The sequence below is a fragment of the Heloderma suspectum genome, chromosome 1 (genome assembly GCF_057233095.1).
Source record: "Heloderma suspectum isolate Gila_16-S chromosome 1, 16-S_ref, whole genome shotgun sequence".
NCBI classification, from domain to species: Eukaryota; Metazoa; Chordata; class Lepidosauria; order Squamata; family Helodermatidae; genus Heloderma; species Heloderma suspectum.
The window spans coordinates 143,732,285-143,749,896 of NC_139458.1; the positions used below are offsets into that span (position 1 = coordinate 143,732,285).

General features: G+C 46.3%; 2 protein-coding genes across 5 annotated transcripts in view; one reads left to right on the forward strand and one right to left on the reverse strand.

The window, feature by feature from the left end:
- LOC146358229 (olfactomedin-4-like) overlaps positions 1 to 3,522 on the forward strand; it is a 41,907-nt gene extending 38,385 nt beyond the window's left edge. For both annotated transcript variants that reach the window (XM_084805977.1, XM_084805986.1), the window contains exon 5: positions 845 to 3,522. In XM_084805977.1, the coding sequence (XP_084662103.1) occupies positions 845 to 1,761 (917 nt within the window). In that variant the 3' untranslated portion in view covers positions 1,762 to 3,522. The remainder of the gene's footprint in view (positions 1 to 844) is intronic.
- A 1,341-nt stretch (positions 3,523 to 4,863) lies between these two features.
- BCS1L (BCS1 ubiquinol-cytochrome c reductase complex chaperone) lies at positions 4,864 to 17,604 on the reverse strand. Of its 3 annotated transcripts, none has more exons than XM_084806015.1 (8): positions 17,214 to 17,604; positions 14,727 to 15,127; positions 13,155 to 13,294; positions 12,737 to 12,931; positions 11,836 to 11,899; positions 9,767 to 9,936; positions 8,176 to 8,293; positions 4,864 to 6,429 (listed from the first exon to the last, which is right to left on the reverse strand). In XM_084806015.1, exons 2-8 carry the CDS (start codon positions 15,044 to 15,046, stop codon positions 6,177 to 6,179), a joined length of 1,260 nt encoding a protein of 419 aa, XP_084662141.1. In that variant the 5' UTR covers positions 15,047 to 15,127; positions 17,214 to 17,604; the 3' UTR covers positions 4,864 to 6,176. The 3 variants fall into 3 exon arrangements, with proteins under 3 accessions (XP_084662141.1, XP_084662124.1, XP_084662131.1); XM_084805998.1 differs by lacking the exon at positions 17,214 to 17,604 and adding an exon at positions 16,956 to 17,000; XM_084806005.1 differs by lacking the exon at positions 17,214 to 17,604 and adding an exon at positions 16,941 to 17,000.
- Positions 17,605 to 17,612: the final 8 nt, after the last annotated feature.

The following is a 17,612-nucleotide window of genomic DNA, read 5'->3' on the forward strand; positions in this document are numbered from 1 at the left end:
CTCTGCCCCCACCATTTGACACTCGCCCCTTCCACCTGCAATACAGCAGGGTAATTAATCACTGAAACAAGCTGAGATGAAATTAAACAAATTACACTTTGGCACCTCTGAGAATCTGTTCCCCTTTTGGCTTTTCGATATGTCCTGAAAGAATTTTGTAATCACAGCAGTACTGGCTGCAGGTTTTTGAGCGCCCTTCAACAAGTCACCCTCAGCGACCTTCTCACCATCATTGTAACCAGCTGCTCTTGCTCCTTATCTTCTTTCTCATCATTGCTACCACTTCCTTGCTTGACAGGCAGCGATCCAGGGAGCAAGTAGGCAGTGGCATCTACTGCTCCTCCTCCTCACCACCACCACCACCACCACCACTATCTGAGTCAGACAGAGAGGTGGGTGGACAAGCAGGTTGCAGTGGTGAAGAGGAGGAGCAAGTCCAGGGGGCTCTTGTCAGTGGGTCCCTGCTGGAATGTGGGCCCTTGGCAGGTGCCCGACCATGCCTACCCTTGACATTGGCCCTGAATAATGGTAGACCTTTGGAAGGGAAACATCTGATGAATAGCAGGTCAATGATAGTACAGACAGAGGAGTAATTTGAAACATTATACAGGAAAAAACATGGCAGGGATATTGGAGTCCAGGTTGGTCCATCCATACGTTTGCGGATCTGAACCCTTTCCTAAAAGAAATGGGGTCAATCTTTACTTATCTGGCAGGGCTTCTAAAAGTAGCAGAATGCCTAGCATAGCTACATGAAACAAACAAATACACAAAACAAAATCTCATCAAGAGAAGCCATCAATGGCAGCAGAAGAGTAATTTCCCTTTTTTTATTCCATGACAGGTAAATGCAAAAACAAAGTATTCGTTAATATTAGCAAGCCATTTATAGTGAAGCTCAACTGGCGAGGTTTCAGCTACAGATATGGAGCTTGGGGGAAGGACTTTGCTGTTGGGAACCAGAATCCAGACATGTACTGGGTTGCTCCACTCAACACCGATGAACGTTTAATGGAGACCTACCGCCTCTACAACACACATTCTGACCTACTATTGTACAAAAACCAAGTAGAGAAAAGCCTTTCCCAATATATTGGGCTCACCTGGAACTACATCAACAGTGGCCAGGGAAGTGGGCCAATCTTATACAATGGCAGCTTCTATTACAACTGCTACAACACCAGGAACCTGTGCAAGCTGGAAGTTGCAACCCATAAGCTCCAGCGCGTAACAGTGGATGGCGCTGCTTTCAACAACTGGTTCTCCTATAGTGGCGTGAATTGGCAGGACTTTGATTTCGCTGGGGATGAGAAGGGTCTGTGGGTCATTTATTCCACAGAAAGTAGCAAGGGGAAAATAATCATTGGGAAGCTAGATCCTAATAACCTGAACATAACCCAGAAATGGCAGACCTCACTCCACAAGCCTAATGCAACCAACACCTTCATGATCTGTGGGGTGTTATACGCCCTCAAGCGCGTGAGTGCACACAAAGAGAAGATATTCTACACATATGACACCAATACGGGCAGAGAAGGCACTACGGACATCTTCATGGATAAACTTGCAGATACACCACAAAGCGTGAGCTACAACCCCAACGATCACAAGATTTACATGTATAACGATGGCTACCTGGTCACTTACGATGTGATGTTCAAGCGCCTGCCTCTGAGAGAAAGACGGAGTGTGGCCAGTGCGAACAAGCAGAGTGCTCTTATACCAATTAGTGAAGGCTGGCAGCAATTTGCAATGGCATGACAGAGAGCTAAGGCTAGGCTTGTGTCTTGCTCATGTAGTGGCAAATGTTTTTAAAACTGCCTAAATAAAAAACCAAGAGCATTTATGGCAGATAAACACAGTACTCATGTGAATGTATGTGGGGATGTAGATATGTAGCATAAAACCCCATCCATTGCGGCAGCAAATATATAGGCTGTAGCTGCAGGCGCTGTTTATGACAAGGAAAACCTTGTCATAAGCAGAACCTTGCTAGGAAATAGCTGCTGAGCCCAGATTTCTACCAGTCTTTTGATGGTTCCTCTGGGTTAGAAAGGCCCCTTGGATGCTGCAAATGGAGAACGGAGTATCTAACAGCATAACTGTCCTTCATTGGCACAGCTGTGCCATACCTTGGGTGGAATCACCAGCACATCACTCCTAATGGCAATGGATTAGGAGTGATGCACTTAACCGGAGGTGCTATTTGTTTCTTGTAGAACAATTCTCACCATCCCCAGTCAAGCATGGTCCTGCTTAGCTGGGGTTTATGGGAGTTTCAAGTCCAACAAATCTGGAGGGCACCAGGTTGTGGGAGGTTGTTCACATATAATAGAGACGTTTTCCTATTCCTGGGAAGAAAGATGAGTACCAGCGTATTCATCACTCTTGTACTCTGCTTCCAACATGGAGGTCAAAGTGAACTCACAGCCAGTGCAGTGTAGCCTCACAGTGCAGACTGTCAGACTAGGACCAGGAAGACCCAGATTCAAATCCCCACTCAGCTATGAAGCTCTATAGGCCTATATTTTGAGACATAATTTGAAGCAGGGCTCAGCCCTAGGACGTAACAATTGCTGCCAAATATCCTTGGCCAAAATATAGAGCCACGTTGGCTCCCTGGTATTCTGAGATGCTGGAAATACAATGAAAAGGTGGGGTTGATGCCTAGAATGCAGATGGCAGAAAACTCATTGTGAAGGGAGATGAGAGACCATTTACGAATTTACGGCAGCAATGGCAGCAAAGGAATCTTACTTCGCTGCCACTATTGCATCTACACAATGTTAACCAGCAGTGCTATTTAAGGTGGTTAATGGTCTCCTTCACAGAGAATGCTCTGTTGATTCAGCTGCCAGAGTTAGCTAGCTGTGCTAGTTTGCTCTTGAGCATTCTTTCTCTCTCACTCACTCTCACACACACACTCTTACTCCCTTGCTCATTGCTTGATGTCTTCAGCATCAAGTGGTGACATGTGAGTGAGCTATCCTAGATCAAACACTACAGACTGAACAGGAATATCACCCTGCATGCTCTCATGAAGATGAACATTTGAAGATAACGCACTTCAAGTACTTGGAAGGTTGTCACAGAGAGGAAGGCCAGGATCTCTTCTCGATCATCCCAGAGTGCAGGACATGGAATGATGGGCTCAAGTTGCAGAAAGCCAGTTTCCGGCTGAACATCAGGGAAAACTTCCTGTTAGAGCAATATGACAATGGAACCAATTCCCTCAGGAGGTGGTGGGCTCTCCCACACTGGAGGCATTCAAGATGAGGCTGGACAGCCATCTGTCAGGGATGCTCTGACCTGGATTCCTGCACTGAGCAGGGGGTTGGACTCGATGGTCTTATAGGACCCTTCCAACCCTACCATTCTATGATTCTATGAAGTCAGAGTCTGTGCCTTAGAATGTATGTTAACAAAACATATCCTTCAGAAATCAAAGTCCCTCTTTACCCTCTTGCAGAAAATGTGTCATGGAAACCCAGCTCAATAAATCATGATTACATCATGATTAATATCTGGATATAGAAGTATTTCTGAATTTTTCACAAAAATATGAGGGCATGACCTATACCCCCAAATGTTTAAGGTATTCCCACATCACTTATCAAACCACTCTTTGGAGCATATATCGTCCCAAGACACCTTCATTACCAGAAAGGTCTGGAAAGGGGTCACTTGTACATCTGGATGCAAAAGTGGGGGCAGTTCTATACCCTGCAATTGTGATGCTTTATTTGTACAACCTACATTAAGTTGAATCTTGGCACACATATCAGGCCAAGGCATTTTCACATACAAGGTTAGGGGGGAAATGGAGTCTAAAGAGGTTCAACGACCTGTCTCAGGTCACATGGAAGTCACCTAGGCCTTCTAAGACTTATGACTTCCTAGCAATAGAATCACCCTTCTTCACCCATCACAACAGGTTGTTCAACTTCATGAAAATCATTGCTCATGGGCAACAATTCACCAACATAGGAGTTTAGCTTCTCCCCTTTGGTTGGGCTTTACTGTCAAGTTCCCCATGCCTAGCCCAGATCAGGAGAATGAAGTTATGAAAACATACTAAAGCAATTGTCTTCTAAGGAAAAGACAATTACCAACTAACACTGTCCAGTGCAAGGCACAAAAGGAGGTGCATTCCTGGTTCTAACATCCAAGAGCCTAAAGAGCTAGCAAATCCTTTGGTTTAATTGCCTTCCTAAATTATTCCTGAACAGTTAACCATCCCATGATCTCAAAGCGCTGGTGAACATGGGAAGGTCCATGTGTGCATAATTGCACATGCTTGACAATATCTTTTGTCCCAAGAAAGCTTTGGGTGAGACACAATTCAATGCCATGTCATTGGGAACACTTTCCGGGATGTATGAGTGTATGACATGGGGCAGCCCAAAGCTTATTGTGGACTGCACACACCCAGTCCCTTATTCTTTTCTACATATTTTGGCTATTATTATTGGCTTGAGCATGCACCCATGACAGCGTTTTGCACCCAAACAAAACTCTGGGCAAGATGCGATTCAATGCCTTCTGGTAGAGGACATCCTGCTAGATGTCTGGGTGTGTGATCTGGAGTGGCCCAAGCTTATTGTGGGGTGCACATCTTCCGTTCTGTATTCTTTTCTCCATCCTTTGGGTATTGTTGTCATTGTTTCATCATGCTTGACAGTGTCTTGCAACCAAACGAAGCACTGGACTGTACATAGTTCAATGCCATCTTGTAGAGGACATTCCTGAATGTGTGGGTGCTGCGGTGGTGCAAAGCTTCTTGTTGGGTTCATACTTCCAGTTCCTTATTTGTAATTGTCATTGGAGCAATCACGCATTAATGAACATTGCACAAAAACAGGATTGATCCAAGAAAATCGTTTACCTTGAAGAGGACAGTCCCCCAGTCATGGAGATATAGGATATGGGATAGACTAAAGCTTATTTTGGGGTGCAGCACCATATACATTTTAGATCCTTATCACATTTATTAACTGGGTTCTATTTTGAACTTTTATACAAATAAGGAACTCAAAACTAATCACCAGCTCCAGCATTGTGTGAATAAGCCAGAGCAAAGCAATCCACTGTTTTCTGAGTGTGTCCATACATTTCTCTCTGGCAGGGTTCCCAACAACTGAGTGAGAGAAAGACATTCAACAGGGACAGGCTTCCCGGATATAAAAACCTCACCTTCTAAGACTGGCAGGTAGACTCCATCTGATAGGGGGCATCATTAAATCAGTCCATCTCCTTGCAGTAACCATCAAGCATCTACTTCTCTGTTACACGTTTAGCTATTCATACCACTGTAACCGCACCCCCATTCTCTGACATTGGCTGGTTGTAGCAGCAACAGAACAAGGATTTTCCTTTGGTGTGAAATCTGCCATTGGTCATGCCCAAGGGTATCTAGGAGTTTATAACAAGAGACAGACCTCACAAAGCTGCCTTGCATGCATTGGCTTGCTTTGAAATGGGATGATATGACCCAGGGCAGCCCATTTGGGGGGACTGTGCACCTTTCCAGATGTGTCTGTGTTACAATAGCTCAGGGGTGGGAAACCTTTTTCAGCCCGAGGACCAAATTCAATTTCAGAGAAGGTCTTGCGGGTGGGTGGCACCAAAGGCAAAAGGAGCGCAGCCAAAAATACCAGCATACTGTAGTTTAAAGCACTTACTGCCAGTAACTCAGCCCTAGGAGAGGCATTTCAACCTTTTAGAATGGGGAGGAAAGTGCACAACAGCCAAGAAACCACCAAACAATTGGTGGATAGGGGAAAGGGGAGGGGGCATGGCAGAAGGCTGGATTGGGACCCCGGGAGGGCCAGATTTGGCCCCTGGGCCTGAGGTTCCCTGCAATAGGGGCTACTGTGACACAGGTCCACCTGTGGAGCTGCACACACCCACAAAATCGGCTGCTCTGAATAGCCAGTCGGGGAGAAGCCCCTCAGTCTGAACTTCATGTCCTTCCTTCTCTTTAAGAGGTGTGTGGGAGGAGTCACTTTGGTTTACTTGTTTTTATTTTACAAAAAACCAACCTCACTGAGGTAGATATATAGATAGCAGCATCCTCACAGTTAGCATGACCCCTGTGAATAGCCCACGCCACAATTCCCCCACACCCCTCTCCCAAGAACTCCACAGGTAAAGTTTTCCCAGTGCTTGTTTCAGTGTCAGGATCCTAGGGTCTGCACATTCTTAATGGCCCCGTCTGGATCTGCCTTGAACAGCATGAAATGGCCTTGCACTTGTGCAGCACTGATCTGATCAGAGACAGACAGGGCTTGTTTAGCAAACTGCTCAGCCACCGCTGCTGGCTGGTCTGGATAGAACCTCTGGAACATGCGTCCAAGCTGCCACTGTGAGCAGTGTCCCACATACTGCTTCAGATCTACCCGACCAGGGCGAACCAGGGCTGGATCCAGCCTGCAGGGAATGAGAGGAAGACAAATGAGGTCACCGGGTAAATGCTCAGCTGGCAAATGTAGTTCCCCTCTGTGCACAGGGCACCTATCACACCATACTGCTCTCCCAAAAACCCCAAGGAGGAACAGGGCTAGGAAATCTTCTCTCCCCTTTCGTATATTTGAGCTTACATCTTTCCCCTTAACTTGGAGGTTCAAAGTGGGTAACAATGTAATATTACAAACTAAGTAGAATGAACCAGAGTGAATTAAAATGGAACCGCTATTTGTTTAACTGCAGCCATACAACACCAACCCAAATCAAAAGGTAAACACACAGTGAGGCAGAAATATTTCTAAGGCTAGGGAGAGCAACTTGAACCCTCCAGATATTTTGTCCTGCAGCTTCTAATAGCCCTAGCCAGCAAAGTCAATGGTGAGGGATTATGGGAGTTGTCGTCTAAAACATCTGGAAGACCACAATTTGCCCACCCCTGCTCTAAGGAATGTAGGACCTAAAGTAGGCTTGGAAATAACTGCACGCATACCATGCTCCACTCACCCATGTTGCTCCTCCTTCTCCACACACCTGTGCTGCTTCCTTGACAAGTTAACCACCCCCTGACACATTATTACCTTCTCTTCATTAGCCCCATCATTACCTTCTCTTCAGTCTGCTCCTGTGGCTATGTGATAGTTAGAGCCTTATGGAGCAGGAGGTGTGGGTTCTATTCCTGCTGCCTTTTATATTTCATATTGGTACCAGCTGGACCCCAAAAGATAGGCTTTGCCTTGTAAGGACTGCACATTTACTTGCCATGGGGGACTCAAATGCTCTCTTTGGCTTCTCATTGCAGCGTCCTTTTGCACTGAGCGATCAGGAAGCTCATAGGGTTGCCTTCTGTGAACTTGCTTTTGTAGCTTCCACTCATCTTTGTCTGAGTGGCTCCCTTCCTTCTCTCAAAAAGCTTGTTCCCCCCCAGACGAACACCAATACAGACATGCTGAATGCAGCTTTCTTAGCATTCCATGTGTGAAATCCTTGGTCCCACAGAGGTAACTGTATCCTTTATATTGAGGGGCCCTGTCACCTATGGGTTCTCCATACAGGCTTCTTCCCAGCCATTGGGCTATGGAGCAGGCTGACTTGCAACTGGAATAGTACCCTTTCATTCTCTGCATGGCCCTGCCTGTTTCCCTGGCAAAACGACTGTCCTGCTGCCAACTGCCTTTGGGCTGTCAAGGGCATCAGACACTTGTCTCCAGAGAGCCCTGGAGCTCACGGCTTCTCCTAACCACTGCGTTACGGTGTTACGTTTTGCTAGAGGAGGCACTATGAACTTTGTGCACTGTTTGTGGGAGAGTGTGTGGGAATGGGTTGAGCAATGTCCTCTTGGCACTATTGTTGTCACTGCTCATTTACGAATGCCTTCAATGCACAGCTAATGTGAAGCTTCATTGGGAGTGACAGTGTGTTGGGAAGGTGCTGAAGGAATCCTATGGAATTGACAGTTGTTGCTCTGTTGCCCCTTTTCTCCTTTTTCTTCTCCTTCTCCTCCTCTTCCTCTTTGTCTCCTCCTCCTCCTCTTCTTCTCTTCTTCTGTTATTTTGATTTAGCTGCTGGAGGAGCACAGAATCCCAACCAGCTACCCCATTCCAGCATAACAGCAACCATCTTAGTTGGGCCATACAATTAGCTGTAAGCAATGTTTTGCTTTGAAAAGACAACAAACACTGCCTGCCTCATTTTCTGTGCTACCGTTCTTACCTGTCCACATGGTTGGTGGTCATAAATACTATCCTGGCTTCAGCGGAAGCAACGCCATCTAGTGCGTTGAGAAGGCCACTGAAGGTCAAGCGTCCCATGCCTTGGTATGCATTGGGGTCTGAAGGGAAACACAGCAAGGCAGAGACAGCTCAGGAGTAGGCAAGTAGAGAACTAACAGTGTTAAGTACAGACGTGCTGACTGCCCAAACCCTAGCTAGGTTTAGAGCCTTCCGGGGAAGAGGGGTAGGATCCAACTGCAGCTAGCTCAAGTCCTAGTATTAGCATCCGCTTTATGCTCTCTGCCTGATGTACAATGTCCTGCAGGAAACTGCCCAGACACAATGCTGTCAAAATGGGTAAAAGACAGAATGTGGATCATGAATGGTCACAGAAGATTATGCCCCCTGGTGGCAGAAGCAGGAAAATCAGTGTAAAGCAGAAAGATATCACCTATGCTCCTCAAACACACACTAGAAGAAAAAAGTGCTCCAGGATTTCAGCTGGGACATCTCTTCCATTATGCAAAAGGAAGAAGCTGATCCAAAAGCTCCTCCTGGTTTCATTCACATTTCTACTAATGTATGGGTTTGGAACAGGTGCCACAGCCCAGTATTTTAACCTGTGATTGGCCAATCATCATGGCCCGAGCAGAGGTACTTTCTCTGTTTGGAAACTCCTATTCAAGTTCCAGTGTTACCATCCCCTTACACTGAGAGGGAGTGTCTAGCTAGAGGAGGGTTGGGTAGGTTTTTCTTCTTCCAAGGACTACATTCTCTTGGGGGTATTCTCTTGGGGGGCCACATGTCACCCCCTTTTCTACCCCCCTTTCTTTCTGCCACCCCCTTCTCTCCCTCCCTGGGATAGTTCACTCTTGCCAGAGATCTGAACACTCACAGAGGGCTTTGGAAATTAGGCCACATGAAATTAAGCTTCAGGCCCACCTCTGAGCTAGGAAAAATGTTGCTCTGGAGCAGCATCTCCTATGGATACAGAATCATAGAATCATAGGATAGTATGGTTGGAAGGGGCCTACAAGACTGTCGAGTCCAACCCCCTGCTCAATGCAGGAATCCAAGTCAGAGCATCCCCGACAGATGGCTGTCCAGCCTCATCTTGAATGCCTCCAGTGTGGGAGAGCCCACTACCTCCCTAGGTAATTGGTTCCATGGTCATATTGCTCTAACAGTCAGGAAGTTTTTCCTGATATTCAGCCGGAATCTGGCTTCATGTCACTTGAGCCCATGATTCCGTGTCCTGCACTCTGGGATGATCAAGAAGAGATCCTGGCCTTCCTCTCTGTGACAACCTTTCAAGTACTTGAAGAGCTCTATCATATCTCCCCTTGGTCTTCTCTTCTCAAGGCCAAACATGCTCAGTTCTTTCAGTCTCTCCTCATAGGGCTTTGTTTCCAGTCCCCTGATCATCTTCGTTGCCCTCCTCTGAACCCTCTCCAGCTTGTCTGCATCCTTGTCTGCATCTCTCCACAGAGTGCTGGGTTTGATGAAGACTTAAGGCCAGGCTCACATTGAGGTGGCAGAAAAGGGCAGCCTGGAACTGCAGAGCAGGAAGGCGCCATTCGCCTCTCACTCACTTTCAGCAGCAAGGTCCCGACTGACAAAGGCGGCATCCACATCTTCCAGTAGGATGATGCTCTGTTGAGGTGCTACGCTCAGCAGGTGGTTGAGGCGATCGTCTGAGAGGCTGCGGTCACTCAGGCTCAGGAGACAGATGCTGTATTGCAATTCCCCAGCCAGAGCTGTGCTGTGATAGACAAGAGAACCATGTTTCCACCAGGAGGGAAATCCCTTGTGTGAAGAGAGCCAGGCTGAGCAGGAGGGGGTGTTCTTCCGGTTCTGGATAACATGGAACTACCCAGGCTGCCCAGGGAGGGAGGCCCACGAAACACATCCACATTCAGCTTCTAGTCCCTCAGCACCCTCATGGACACTGCTGAGAGGAACACAGTGTGCTGTCACTTCAGTTTTGATGCCAAGCCGGGAAAGACAAAGGATCAAGCAAGAAGCACACGAAAGGGACAGAAGGCAATGGCAGAAAGAATGAGAGTTGACAAGTTAGGGAAGGGGAAAGAGAGAGGGCTGTGGGGAGGGTGGCAGCCACAGGAGAAAGAGTTCCAAATTAGATGTGATGGTGGAAGTTCCATGCAACTATCCCAGCTGGGTAGGAAAAGGGGGACGTGCATCTGATTTTAATAGCGAAACCAATGTGAGGGGAAGAGTACAGAACCCTCCCCCCACCTGAAGCTCACCTCTGCATGCAGCTTCTCGTCCTTTCCTCCTCAGCTGGATTCAGATACAAGAAGTGATCTCAGCTGGATGAAAAGAACTTGGGTAGAGGGACTGCGAGGACAGTTCAGCACCCATCACCTGCATTCCCCTTTTAATGTTAAGACAAGACCCGCACCCTGGATCCATGTGAACGGGGCAGTTCTGTGTTTAAATGCGTGGAACTGCCACCATCACATCGAGCTTAGCCCTCAACCATTACTGGGCAAGGTGGTTTGGGATAGCAAGTTAGTGTCACTCAGAGCCTAAAAAGCAAAGTCCTGTTATACTTTAAAGACTTTATTGTTGCAAGAGTTTTCAGAGCTAACTATTCACTTTATTTAGGGTCATATGGCCTAGTGGTTCCAAGAGGGTTAACACCCCCCAACTCTTTCCCTGTAACCTCCATTATGTGTGCCTTCTTTTCATTTATTTCTTTATTTACAAAAAAATTTATCAAAAAACCCAAACATAACAAAAATCATTCATTTTTCCAGAAGGGCAAAATGAAATACCAACGAATTCAAATTAAGTATAATCCTCTGTTCATTCTGAAGCATACATTGTACAATGTCACTGTATTTTTATTCAGCCATTGTTCAATTTTATACTACCTCAAAAACGTCTTTACTTATATTCCTATAATTATTCTTTTGTCCCCAGTATTAAAGAAATCCATCCCATTGTTCTAAAAGGCCATTATTTGCAGTTTGTGCTTTCTTGATATGACTGAACTCTGCATTACATTCTCTCTGACATGCTATCGATTGCTAGCTTCTATCACCAACGTCAGGGACAAGGCAGTCTTGATTATACAGGGTACTCCATTAGGAGTATTTAAATGTTGCAACTTCTACCTCAGTGCAATAGATTAAACCAAATGCTCTTTCATTCTGTTTCCAGCTCTACATTTCTACATGACTCTGTATCAAAGGAAAGGCACCTTGGGTGAGAATGCATTCAGCTGTCTGAGACGCATGAACAATTCAGCCATAATGAGCATGGATGGGGAGCGGGGATTCTGGATCAGCTAGCCCTCAGTATTTTGCTCCCTGATGGAAGCGAAAAATGCACTGCTTTTAAGCCTATCAAAATGCATACACCTCAGCAAAAGGCTGCTATTCTCCCAGTTACACACTAGTACCAAAGGAGGAATCTGTCAATTTCAGTTTTTGAACACTGCGAATACCGAAAGATAACTGTGTTCTGGCTCACATATTGATTCAGGAAGTGTGAATTTGGGAAGTTCTTATCGAAATGCAAACTGAATGATATCCCATGCCCCATCCCTACACATCCCAAGCACCTGTAAATGCAAACTCGGGTATGGGAGGGTGTTTTGGGAAGAGATTTCTTGGGAGAAGTTGAAGTTACTCACATGAAACTGCTCTTGCCACAGCCTGGGGGCCCATAGAGGAGGTATCCTCTCCGATAGGGGATGCCTATGGACAAAGGGACTAATTAGAAGCAGCGCATTCAGCCTGCCCCAGCTTCCTATAGTATCTGAGCTACCATCATTGCATCCTAGAACCAGATATGAATTCCTTTAGTACCGCTTTCCCCAATCTGGTGCCCTCCAGGTGTCTTGGACTACAACTCCCATCTGCACTGCTCATTGACCATGCTGTCTGGGACTGATGGGAGTTGTAGGCCAGAGCCCAGTCTCTCATAATGGCCAGTTCCAGATGTCATGGAAGAAATGGACAAGGGCACAGAATCTTAATGGAATAGCATCCCCTTCCCTGCCATCCTCTTCTAAAGGTTTTAAGGCTTAGGGACATCTTTAATGGATAAGAATACAATTTTAAATAGCTCGGCAAAGAGATGCTATAGAATGTTGCGGTAAATAAACACAAGACATTTAGTGAATGCTGACATCTACCAGTAATTGGTTGTGAAGAGGCAAGCCAGGGCACCCTCTATGGTGGGAAACTAAAAGAGGTCAGATATGGGATAATTCCCAGTGATTGGGACTGGAGGGGCTACACAGAGCCAGCAATGAGATTTGACCAGGGTCGGCACTGCCACAAAGCACAGGTAAGAACTAAAGAGCATCATGGGGGTTATTGGGAGCCAAATCAGGAATAAGTCACTGACAAAGATGCAGGGATGCCCTTAGATGGGACTGGGCATTGGGACTGAAAAGCAAGAGCAGTGTTTCTGTGCTGATGACTGCGATATGCTGGCTCCAGACTTGGTACTACATATGCCCTTGGTCCAGAAAGGAAGGCTTGAGGCGGAAGGGCATCTGACCATCACCTCCTGAAAAATGCACTCACCTCGGTCAATGTACCACTTGGGGTTACCGATGAACTCTTTCACATCCTGCACAATCCTCTCCGACACTCCTTTCTCAAGCACCACGGATGTGAGTGGGCGCCGGCGTCGTGGGAAACCAAACGGCCGCCATTCAGCACCCATGGCTGTGTACATGACTGTCTTTCCTTCTTGCTGCCTCAGAGCCAATTCCCTGGCTGGAGAGAAAGGAGCAAGGTGGTGAAAAACAAGTTACTCTGCATATTGGGACACAGATGGAAAGGAGAATCAGCGAAAGAGGGAAAATCTGTCCATTAAGAAACTACAAAAAGCAGAAGAATGGTACTGAAGAGGGTCTGACCATTTGGACACAAGTGCCCAAGGCTTCTGGGTTTTTGATTTCACCCTGAGCGATACTACAACCAGTAGGTGCTATTGTACCTTCCTGCAGGATGTTGAAGAAAATATCTCGCTTGCTGCCGATGGCTGTGAAGGTGACGGATTCCCAGGGAGTGCCTGTGTGCAGGTCAATCATTTGTTTCTCCCGGTTCCGTTCTATGCGGATCCACTTCCTTTGATACCTGGGAAGCAGAACAGGGAGGAACTGAGCAGGAAGGGGGGGAGGCAACTGGACAAGCTCAGATGCAATTTATTTATGTGATTTCTATCTCACCTTTCCAGCAAAAAATGGCACTCAAGGTGGCTAACAACAATAAAACCAAGATTAAAAGAAAAACACAATTAAAACCATCCTAAAAACAAATAGATTAAAAGCTCAATGAAAAGCACAACAATAAAAGAAATAAATAGTGCCAAACCTACTAAAACCCCTTTCAGCAACAGGCCAACCACCTGAACTTTACTAAGCCACCTGGGCTAGCTTCTCAAGGCTTACATCTCTTGTAGAAACCTCCTCCATGCCAGTGCATGGACAGGAATCTGCAGACAAGCAAAGGCTGGCCCTAGGATTTATTCACACTCCATAGTGGCTAGACACAATCAAGTCACAGATAGTAACTCAAGCAGGGCTCTTTCATCTCTACCCCCCACTCCACCCCCTAGTATACAAGCTTAAGAAACTCTGCTTGTGCAAGGTTCCCCTGGCTGATTTTGGGTGATTCCACCCTCCACCCCCACCAGATCCTTATATGACACAGCCCACGCTTTTCAAGAGGTCTACCCAATCCTCTGGAGAGACTTGCCAGGGGGCAAAGGAGGCTGCAGGGGGAGGAGAGGAAAAGAAAAAGTGGTTGTACAAACTGCCTCCCGCTCATGCAGTCACTGGATACAATCCACAATACTGGCCACCTAAACCAAATCCTGCACTGAATTTCTATTTATTTAGTTATAACAGCCTTCCCCCAACCCAGTGCCCTCCAGATGTATTCGAATGCAACTCCCATCACACCCAGCCAGCATGGCCAATACATATTCTTGGCCAATACATGTTCTTTTGTATAATATGCAATTCATTCTGGATGCACGTTCATAAGCAGATTTGCCATTTCTCCTGCATATGTTTTACTGTTGTAACCATACTCAGTCTTTGCATATGTTGTAACTGTAGCTATTGTAAATTACCTTTCTACAGCCCGTTATATTTTAACATGATAATGAAAAGTTTTTTAAAAACATTTACATAATCATTTATTAATTAAGGGCACAATCCTATGCATGTTTAGACAGAGAAAAGGCCTACAACTCCCAGCATGCCCCAGCCAGCCATGCTGGCTGGGGCATGCTAAGAGTTGTAGGCCTTTTCTCTGTCTAAACATGCATAGGATTGTACCCCAAAAGGAGTATACATCGCCCTTTCAGCTTAACAGAGCTCCTAACACAATGTACAAAACAAAACATTTCATATAGGCCTTTAAATAGCCATTGTCTCTATTCTGTTGGTCTTGCTTCTTTGGCCGGTAGAAGCATTTCTGAGCTGGTACAAAAGTCCCTGTGCATTGTATTCCTTCTCCCACCTCAATACCCTTCCCAAAGACATTTCATGGCCTCTCTTACCAAATGAAGTGGTTCCCAGGGCTGGGGATAAAATCAAACTTGGTACTGACGCGGCCACTCTCATGTTGCAGGTAAGACGTCTCCACGCTTAGGTGCTGGGTGTGCTTTGCATGATGGGAGATCCAGCTCAGCAGCCAGTGGTAGCTTTTGTCCTTACTTGGCACCTCCAGAGTGATCATGCAGTGCCGCCTGAAAGCCACCATGCCAAACTGGGCCCCCTTACGGGCCAGGGCCAGAGCCGTGCCTATACCTACCAGGCCAAAGCCTGCCCCAAAATATGGATTGTCTTTGAGGGCCAAGACAAAGTCAGAGAAGGGCATAGTTGTGGGTGGCGTGAGGCAAGAACTCCAGTGTTAAATAATTGCTCCCAGTGGCATTTCTCCTGAATACCATAGCAAAACCTGAGCAGCAACAGAGGAAGCAGACAAATGAACTACAAACTGTCTCTAATAAACTTTGCAAATGTCTTGGTTGCATGATTGCTTAATCAAGAGGAGGTGGTATATTAATCAACTTCCCATTAGCCCCTCCTACACTCACCAATTTAAGCAAAATAGAATAAATATATAGCCCTTCCCACTGGAAAGCTAAAGTACAAGTAACTATGGATATGTATGCAGGATATATTCCTACCCTTTGCTTGACTTTCCATTTCTGTAGTAATGTGGAGGATTACAAAGTGAGACTCTCTTACCTTGTTTGTGTAAAGAAAATGGGAGATTTTCCAACTTGCTTTGAACACAGCATACAAAATCTACTTATAATGGCTACTGTGCAGGACTATTCCACTACCCTGTAGTATCCAGTAAATGCTTATCACCATCTGAAAGCCTTCTTCCAACAGTGAGCTAAGTAAGATAAGCCTCACTGTATCTAAATATGAAATACTGGCAAATTGCCTCTCTCCAGTTTTCCCTAAATCCCATTTATATATTTAAAGAAACAACAACAAAAATCCTGATGTTGCAAATGTATGCAAATTTATTTAGGTGCAAGCTCCATTAAACAAATTGGAATTTTCATCTGAGTGAACATGCATAAGCCCTCTCTCTCACTCTCACATTCTATTCATCTACTACTTTTTTGAGAGAGAGCAGGAAGTTTTTTCCTATTCTAAAATTATTATATTGTCATGTTTCCAAATATACATATACACCATCCCTAAGACTATGGCAGTTCTAAGATTTGACATCCACCAAATACGTTGGCATGACAGAAATGTCAAATAGTAGTACAACTATGTTTTGCAGGATACATTCACTTTGAATTTCTAATGTTTATGTTACCTTCCAGAAGGGCGCTGCCGGGAGTGGAAGCAAGCTCCAAAGGCTAACTGACCTCTCTGCTAAAAGTTTTGTTCTTTAAACAGCTTTGCTACAGCAGCAACACAGATTTGTATTGCCACACCTTGGGCGGGGTTGACCAGCACTTTAATCTGAGGCAGATTTTGAAAGTTTGGACTTCAATTTTAGGTTTGGACTTCACAAAGTCCAAACCTAAAGTGACTGGCTGCTGTCCCAGGCTGTTTACATCTGTCCATATGGTTCCTTCTCCCTGTAATTGCTATCGCTCCTGATGTTCATTTTCAATCATATTTGTGAATCGGAGCGCAATTTCTGAAAGGATGATCCCTGAACAGCTTCAGTGCATTTTGGGGGGGGGGGGGAGTATGATGGAGAATCATGCACAGGCCAAATATGGATCACTAGTCAGGAAATATTTGCCTATGAAGACCAGGCTCCTACAGATTTCTAAAACTTTTCTCCACCCCTTAAAAGGGATGGGGGAAGGAGGAAACCTCCTTAGTTTCCCAGTTTGAAAGGAAGTCCACCAGGACCTGCCTATCCTCCTTCAGCAAGCACGGGCAACTTGTGGTCCTCCAGGTGTTGCTGGATACAAGTAAGCACAGCCAATGGTGCCAATGATTACGGAGGACCACATGTTGCCCCCTGCCCCAGAGCAGCCTCTCCCAACCTGATGCCCTCCAGATGTGTTGGACTACACTTCCCATCATCCTCGGCCAACACGCCTGACTACCACACTGGCTGGGGGTGACGGGGATTGTAGTCCAACACATCTGGAGGGCACCAAGTTGGGAAAGGCCGTCCTGGAGCATACGAGCGCCACCATAATATAACCGCCCTGTCCCGCCTTCCCCTTTTAAGGGAACACATGCAGACAAATGCTCTAAGCGCCACGCTTTCCAAGCCGTACGTCGATCGCCCTCACCTCCAGGCAGCGTCTCTCTACCCTTATTTCTCTCAGTGGTTAGTCACCTGACCGGAACAAATTTCTCAACTGCTCTATCCTTCTCATAGAGATAGGAAAAGTGTACAGCGACCCATAAGGCTAAACCTGAGGTAAAGGTTGAAAGGCGCCATTGGCCGTCATCCTCTACCGGCGCAGAGCGGCGCCGCTCTGTGCCTTGGAGAACCTATAATAATACAATACAACACAACACAATACTGTAATATAGGGCCTATATACCAAGTAGATGGAATCTAGGAGAAAGCAGGCTCAATGTTAGCCCGGAAATGACGACAAGGGCTGTGATGACGTGCGGCTCCAAGTTTTCTACCTCTATTATCGCTCTTAGCGCCAGAGACGGAGGTTGGGCTCTCCCACGCCTGTTACGTGCCATGACGACTTGCGTCTTCCTCCTGCGCTCTATGGTCCCTGAGGGAGCCTGACGTGCATCTACATCCCGGCTCTGCTATAACACCAACCCAACCATCGGCCCCCAGAGTTTGAACCTTTGGGTTCTTCCTACTCGTGAGGAGAAGACCAGCGCTTCATCCTCCCCGACTGGGCCGTAAGACCCCTGGCGGCGAGTGACGGGAAGACGCTCTAGCTACTTCCCTCTATGGTCCCGGACCGCAAACGCCG

What these genes read in the sequence shown, in the direction of transcription:
- BCS1L (XM_084806015.1), bottom strand. Translation starts at nt 15,046, where the DNA reads ATGCCCTTCTCTGACTTTGTCTTGGCCCTCAAAGACAATCCATATTTT. An exon ending in CCTGGGAACCACTTCATTTG is followed by an intron (nt 13,295 to 14,726) that starts GTAAGAGAGGCC and finishes TCTGCTTCCCAG; the next exon opens with GTATCAAAGGAAGTGGATCC. An exon ending in TCGGGACCTTGCTGCTGAAA is followed by an intron (nt 8,294 to 9,766) that starts GTGAGTGAGAGG and finishes GTTTCCCTTCAG; the next exon opens with ACCCCAATGCATACCAAGGC.